The 7,309-nt window shown below is 34.6% G+C and overlaps 1 protein-coding gene across 1 annotated transcript; it reads left to right on the forward strand.

Annotated features, from left to right (window-relative positions):
• The first annotated feature begins 344 nt into the window (after positions 1-344).
• LOC131075396 (uncharacterized) lies at positions 345-6,364 on the forward strand. The gene is made up of 5 exons (XM_058012235.2): positions 345-689; positions 796-885; positions 5,640-5,718; positions 5,929-5,974; positions 6,106-6,364. The coding sequence occupies exons 1-5, from the start codon at positions 648-650 to the stop codon at positions 6,113-6,115; spliced, it is 267 nt and encodes an 88-aa protein (XP_057868218.1). The 5' UTR covers positions 345-647; the 3' UTR covers positions 6,116-6,364.
• The last annotated feature ends 945 nt before the right edge of the window (positions 6,365-7,309 follow it).

Here is a 7,309-nt window from a genome sequence, read left to right on the forward strand (position 1 = left end):
AGGTTATGTAGCTCATGCAAAAAATACCATCCTCACAAATGCATCACCATTCCCAATTTATAGTCTATAACGTCAAGCATTATGTGACCACACACCACTATCTCTCTACAATTAATTTGCTAACATAAGAAATAATTTGAAAAAGATCTCTAATAATACATCTAACCATTAATCTTTTAATATTTCACATTAATTTATTTTACCAAAAAATTTGGTATAATTTTTACTTCTATTTCAACTTGTAATATAACTTGATAATTTTCCAAATACTATTAGAACTTCAAAGAATATTACAACTATTCGAACTTCAAAGAACATTTCCTTCCTATCGCCTCATTATCATTCCTTTTGAAAAATCACAATCGTAACTTTCACGATCAATGATCTGTAATCCACTTTCGTAACTTCGCGTTAATCCACTTTCGTTTAATGCGTTTTTGAAGACAGAATAGCTGCGGCCTTTAAAAAAACCTACCCATATTCCTTGCGGAATCACCTAAATTATACTGGAAACGTACATGAACTCTCAGTTTCTCATAATCCTAAATCACTAAAAGCTTTTTTATTAGATTTTCGTGTTTCTGCACAGGCGGGTGAAGATTACCTGAAATAAGGAGAATAACAGTAAACCAGAAAGCAAAGCAGCCATGGCAACCACTAGAGTGCAGAGGATTATGACCCAACCGATTGTAATTGCTTTTTCTCTATTATTTTAATACATACTCCTCTGTTTTAAGTTGCAATCCGTTGTTTTTCTTATGCTTGACTGTTTTTGTTGTCGCATTAACTGCATAGAACTTGATATTTCGATTCCTTCAAAGCAAAGCGCGCATTCAAATTTGGCTATTCGAGCAGAAGGATATGAGAATCGAGGGCCGCATCATCGTAAGTATAACTTGCCTTTTCTTTTTCCTTTTTGGGTTTTTCAGGGAAAAAAGAAAAGAAAATAAAAACACAGTGATTTTATGTAATTCTTAATTCTTTTGAAAGAATGCACAGCAATCTTTCAACATTTTTGTCAAGACTTATCTGTGCACGGCAATTTGGCTGTGGTTGAAGCTTTGCGACGTTTTATTGCAACCCTGGAACCCGTTGAATAGGGTTTAGGGTTTTACTAAAATATGTTTGATCGGAAATAAGGTTTAGGGTTTGGGGTTTAGGCTGATAGATTTCCATAGACAATCACATGTCGGCAAATTAGGTAATAGTCCAAAGGACGACCTTGCTCAATATGCATGGGTGTTGCTGTTGGTTGATATACATTTACGTAATGGGGTTTCATTTTTTTTGTTTTGGAAATAAGATTTATGGTTTACCTCGATTACACCTGGAACAGCCTGATATTTCTTTAAACTAACATACTATCATTGTATTTTGGTAAACTAGTATCCTTTTATTTAATGCTTGAGAACGTACCTGTTTTGAATCAGTTTTATTTGGGATAAGGGCCTGCATGCCAGATGTCTTGGAGATGGGGTGTTTGACCCCTTCAACCTCTCCCTTCCTTCTCTCATCTGTTTCCCTTTTTAAATAGGTTACTGGACAAACGTTGTACATCCCAGTTCTTATCTGAAATCTGGTTTGGCGAGTGGTGTAGCAGATGCGAGCACAGATGCTTCGAGGTAGAGGTTACTGTAGTGCTTTGGTCTTGCTGAAAAAACACAAGTTGCTTTTTTAACTTGATTCAAACTTGCAACTTGCAGAAGAAGAGGATGTTGAGTATGATCTGTCCGCATAAATCCAAGGCAAAAGAAGAGGAAATGAGCCTATTAAACACTACACTGACAGATGAAAAAAAACAGAACTTTTATTTTGTTAAATATCTAAATCTCATTCTCTTCCCTTCTTTTAATCTCACAGCACAAAGTCATTGGTGTGGAGTGTGCAATAGTGTTGTGTGATAAGATATGTGTTAGCAGACGTGATTTTGCAAAAAATGCAGTTTATCCAGTCTTTAGAAGATTTCAATTGGATGTCCACCCATCTGGAGGGAGGTTTATGTTGCCTCTCTGTTTTGATTCTGAAATGTATTTACCCCTTAGATGAGTTACGGTTTTTAAATTTACTTAAAGGAATATCATAGGGGAAGTTTTTATAATCTTGTATTTACTGGGAGAGCTTTGATCCCTGTGGAATGGTTTTCTCATCCATAGATTGTTTTGTGTCAAATAGAGAAAATAAAATAGGTGTGTAAGCCTGCATACACGCACCTATACACACACGAATATCTGCATGTGCATGTGTTCATCAAAGGAACCGATTGTGATATGGTTAAAAAATTCATCTTGTGAAGGTTTGGAAACTTTTACTTTCTCAATTCTGTCCCCACTGTTTGGTGAGATTGTTTTTCCATGCAGGCAATGATTTTCATGTTGAATCTTTTGTCCCACTCGATCTTTGAAATCTGATATAAGGACAGGGTTGGAACCATAGTAAGCCATTTACCACTGAACTTGAATGTTTTTTCTTGAATTCCGCCAGTCTGAGCTTTCAAAAGGTCTATCATATTGTTTCCATGGAAGTGTCAATTTCTCAAATATGAGCTTGGATGGAGCGGGGCAAATTTGAACTCCAATTTGCTTAGGCCTATCTCCAGATTTGAAAAGATTGGTAACTTACCCGCTAGTTATTCAGGATTGGGCAATTCTTATATTACACTTTACAATCTGTTTCACAATAGCCAGGAGGGCTGAAACCTCATCCAAACCTAACTTCACTGCCACATTTTCCAAGCCACATTAATGTGGCAACTATGCATTGCGGGGGCTGTGTCTACCTGCTTTTAAATCTGAATGTTTCATTGTAATAATTGCCCCGCCTTACCACTAGACCTTGGGCTGAAATTTAGGGAAACATAATTGTGGTTCCAGGAGCTTTTGTTTATTTTATGTGTTGAATTTAGGAAAAAATAGGCTATGGAATAGTTTCTGTTAGAGCATTTTACTTTTATTAAGAGCTGTCAGTGATCTAGAAAAAAATTGTAAGGGATGTTTAGGTCATGAGGTGTTTTCCATCTTGATATTATATTCTGCCACTTCGTATGAAATTAGCTTCTATCATTAAACTATTTAAGTTTTCCATACTTCAACTTTCTGATTTGCTCAAACCGAGAGATGGAGGTTGAAAGGTTTAGCTAGAATTCCTGCTGTTCTGTTAACCAAGTTAGCACCTCTTTTGATGTTCATCCAGATGAGTTAAGAGCTATGTTATGTAGTTTTTATAAAATATTTCTCTGATTACCTGTCATCATGTTAACAGGGTCAACAGGAATAAACTAGGGTAATTAATACCTATGCTTACTTGGTTCCAAGTACAAAGGGGATTTCTTATTTCCTGGACAACCTTTTATCTTTAGTTCCTAAAATTTGATTGTTGAAATGGGCAATAGTGTAATGTGGGTAGTTGTATTTCCTAGTTTTGTTCCATTTTATGTTACATTTGTTCATTTTCATATTTTTGCTTTACAATTTTTTGCCTCTTGAATGATTGATGTTGTTTTTCTTATGTGAACACTGGCATTGGTCATCTGGTTACTGTGTCAAACTAGGTGTTGTGTCACGACCCAAATTTAGATTAGTAATTATTACCTTAAATTAGACATTTATACATGATAACATTTTGATATTTTGATGATATTTGAAGTGTTTGACGACATTATGATGCTATTTAATGATATTGTTATATTTTTACGTGATGGTGAAATGTTATGAAATTCTATAAATTTTTTATATAATTTGACTTTTTCGCCGAGTGTGAGGTAGATGCAGGGTCGATCGTCGAAGGCGGACATATGACCGAGGAGGGGTCTCCTAGCTTGTCGAAAAAGCAACCCAGGAAATGTAAACCTGTGCATACACACACAAATAATGATAATTAAATAACTTGATTTAAATATTAAAACCAAATTAAAAGTTTGCAAATAAATGAAGAGATTATAAAATTAATTTCCAATTTAATTAATTTCGAAAATGAAAATATTAAATTAAGCATTTTTTAAATTAAACATAAGTTACAACTCGCCCCTCTCCTCGTTTTTGCTAGGTAATGTTCAGGTAAATGTCGCCTTCTATTAAATCGATCTTCCTGCAGTTTCCTTGAGGATTTAAATTCTCTAATAGGCATCGATCTGTTTGGGCATGCTGAAGGTTTGACTCCACATGAGCCGCCCCACATCCGCCTCTCTCCCTGCGTTTTACTGATTGGATCAAACTGCAATAACATTTATGTATTTGTTTAATAAAATTGACTGTTGGTAGGATCGATTTCTTTTCTGGCTGAATTAATTAACCGGGAGGGGTAAATTTTACTGTCTACGAAGGATGTTTTTGGAAAGATGTGCTTGATTATGGGTTAAACTGGGAAGGGTGTTTTCACCTACCCCAAAAGGGTTAAAACTTGGCCAAGTAAATTTTCCCCCTGCCATAACACATGCAGCTAAGTTCAATAGTTCGGTTGTTAGATACTACATGCACGCACAGGTCCCATTCCCGATAGTTGATGTCGGTTTGCAAGGATACTCCATCGTGAGGGACGGGAGCTCATTATGAGCACCGGGAAGCCTAAACTTCATTTGGTTGGGTGGATAAAACGCTTGGGTCATATGTCCGTCTTCCAGATTGCAAATGGAGGTGAGTCTGATGGCAAGGAAGAGACTACATCAAGAGACAGAGATTCGTATTATTATTCTTATGAACTAATGAATGATTTATTATTGTTTCATTGTAATAGACCAATGAGTTCTCTTGATTATTAGGCTAAGTAAGCCTTGTAAATGACCTATGAGGTCTAAGCATGTAAATGCGACAAAAGGCCCCATGTAATATGTAACTAACAGGAAAAGTGAGAAAACTACTAACCACTGACCTGCTAACATGTGTCCTACGTGTGCATGACTCGTGGATTTGTGTGTTTTCATGCTTAGTTTTCTATTCTTCATTTCATGAATGTGTGGTTATGATCATATTTATTTAAGTTTGATAAGTTCTTATGCACATTCACCTTAGTTCGTTATATTCATTGAATTTAACATAGGAAATTGTGGGTTCTTCATGCATGTTAAACTTAGTTATCTTTAGTCAATCTTAATCATATGCATGTCTTAATGCTTATGTGCTTCTTTGATTAGTTTTTCTACCATTTCTTTTATTAATGCTAAATGCTAGGGATAGAGGCTAATAATGTGATTTTATGTTGTCCTTATTCGTATGCTCATTAATTAGTCGTCAAGTTGACGTAGTATTTCGAAGTTTCATGTACATTTACATTTAGTTATCTTAAATTTATCTTATTCATATGTTCGCTAACTAATTAAATGAAATATTTATCCATTTTGTCATGATATTTCCTATTCCTTCATGCTTGTTCTTTCATTATGTTGAATGTTAAATTTTGCACTTATATTTGTTATTCTTTTGAAATAAATGTATGTTGACTTTAATAGTGTTTAATATTGTATGTTAGAATTAATTAGAATTTAATTATGATAGTAGTCTAAGGTTATGACTAGCGGGTCCTTACACGTTGGCACTGGTGAGAGTAATCTGGTTATCCCAATGCAAGCGTGAAAACAAATAAATGCAGTTATTAACTAAGAGTAGTTTTGTTGTCGTTCTCTGACATTTATTTGGTCTTTCTGGTAGGGATTTGATGAATATATGAACCTTGTACTGGATGATGCTGAAGAGGTTTCTATTAAGAAAAATACACGTAAAGTATTAGGTTTGTATAAACTTTCCCGGAAGAAAATATACTCTTTTATTTTACCTGCATTGTTTTGTTAACTGTACTACTTGCAGTTGTAGTTAACTCCAGGCTTCCGTTTTGGGGAATCAGATACCTTAAAAAGCATATCTGACAATTTACTTTTACTGGATTCTCTGGTTGGTGGATAGGGTGCAAAAGAACTAATTATTTTTATTTGCCTTTTAGGACGTATTCTTTTGAAAGGAGACAATATCACACTAATGATGAACACGTAAGTATTGCCAGAATTGTTGCTGTATCCTGTATAAGTTTGATGGTAGAATTTACATTTTAGCATGTTTAGTCCTCTCGAGAGAGCTGTATTATGCTACTAAGATTAGCTTTTTGTTTTTCATTTTGCAGGGGGAAATAAATATTAGCCAAGTCTGTATTGTATCGAGAGATCTAACTTGTCATATTGGTAATCTACCATGGATTTTGCAGTTTTCTATTCACAATATATATTATAGATTTGTTCAATCATTCCAAACATGCATTGGGGGTCAGTTGCGAGAATGTTTTTCTGTACCAAACACTGCTATTATCATGTGTGAAATGTATCTGATTGAGGGGGTATCATCAGCATTTTGTGAAATCTGAATTAACGCCTTAATTTTTCGTATGTACTCTGTTCTGAGCCAATGCTTGCTTGTCCTATTTGTCTAGTTGTAAGTTTTAAAACACATGGATGGATAATATGCACCGTCGAACAAATTTACTTTATGTACACTGCTTTGAATTGATGGTTACTTGTCCTGTTTGCCTGGTTACATTTCTTAAGTGCAGGTTTTGTAACACACAAGGATGGTATGCACTGCCTAACAATTCTACTATTATTACTCTGTTCCAAGTGTATTGTTAGTTGTACTATTTGCCTAGATAGTGTTAAGTGGAGGTTCTGTTACTTCAGACAGGAAAACCTCCACACGATGGGGCATATAATGAATTGGATCATTACAATGAAATAAAAATTGAATTAGATCATTACAAAGAAATAAAATTTGGAACGGGTAATGATATTTCTATTTTGTTTAGTGATTAACTAATGAGGAATTATGATTATTTCATGCGTCCATAGAGAGATTCTTGATTGTTTGGAATAGAAATCTTTGAGATTAATGTATTTACTTCAAACTTCCGTAGTGTAAAACTCACCATTATTTCCATGGTAGTCGTGCTTTGCCGGTTATATTCTAAATAGATCTATGATGTGAAAAACTCAGCATTCTCAGTTTTTATCTCAACTCCATAAGCCATATTGCAAGTCAACATTGAAAACAAATCTATATATTTGTACCATCATAACGTTGATTCTGATTGTGCAAATAAATCAGCTATTATTATTTAACACCCGAGAATGGAAATTTTTGATGAACTTTGAGAACCATAACTAAACTGGCAATTTGTTATTTCAGCTGTAAATTCCCATCTAATTTTTGGTCACATTTTGAAAGAACATGTAAATACAAGTACATGTTCAGAAATGGTGCAAATTTTGTGTGAAGTTGGATTCATTTCTTGTTCATTCTCAGAGTTTGTGTGAAGTCGGGTTCATTTCTCACTCATT

Source organism: Cryptomeria japonica, chromosome 2, assembly GCF_030272615.1.
Source record: "Cryptomeria japonica chromosome 2, Sugi_1.0, whole genome shotgun sequence".
Classification (NCBI taxonomy): domain Eukaryota; kingdom Viridiplantae; phylum Streptophyta; class Pinopsida; order Cupressales; family Cupressaceae; genus Cryptomeria; species Cryptomeria japonica.

What these genes read in the sequence shown, in the direction of transcription:
- LOC131075396 (XM_058012235.2), top strand. Translation starts at nt 648, where the DNA reads ATGGCAACCACTAGAGTGCAGAGGATTATGACCCAACCGATT. An exon ending in GGATTATGACCCAACCGATT is followed by an intron (nt 690 to 795) that starts GTAATTGCTTTT and finishes TTAACTGCATAG; the next exon opens with AACTTGATATTTCGATTCCT. An exon ending in GAATCGAGGGCCGCATCATC is followed by an intron (nt 886 to 5,639) that starts GTAAGTATAACT and finishes TCTTTCTGGTAG; the next exon opens with GGATTTGATGAATATATGAA.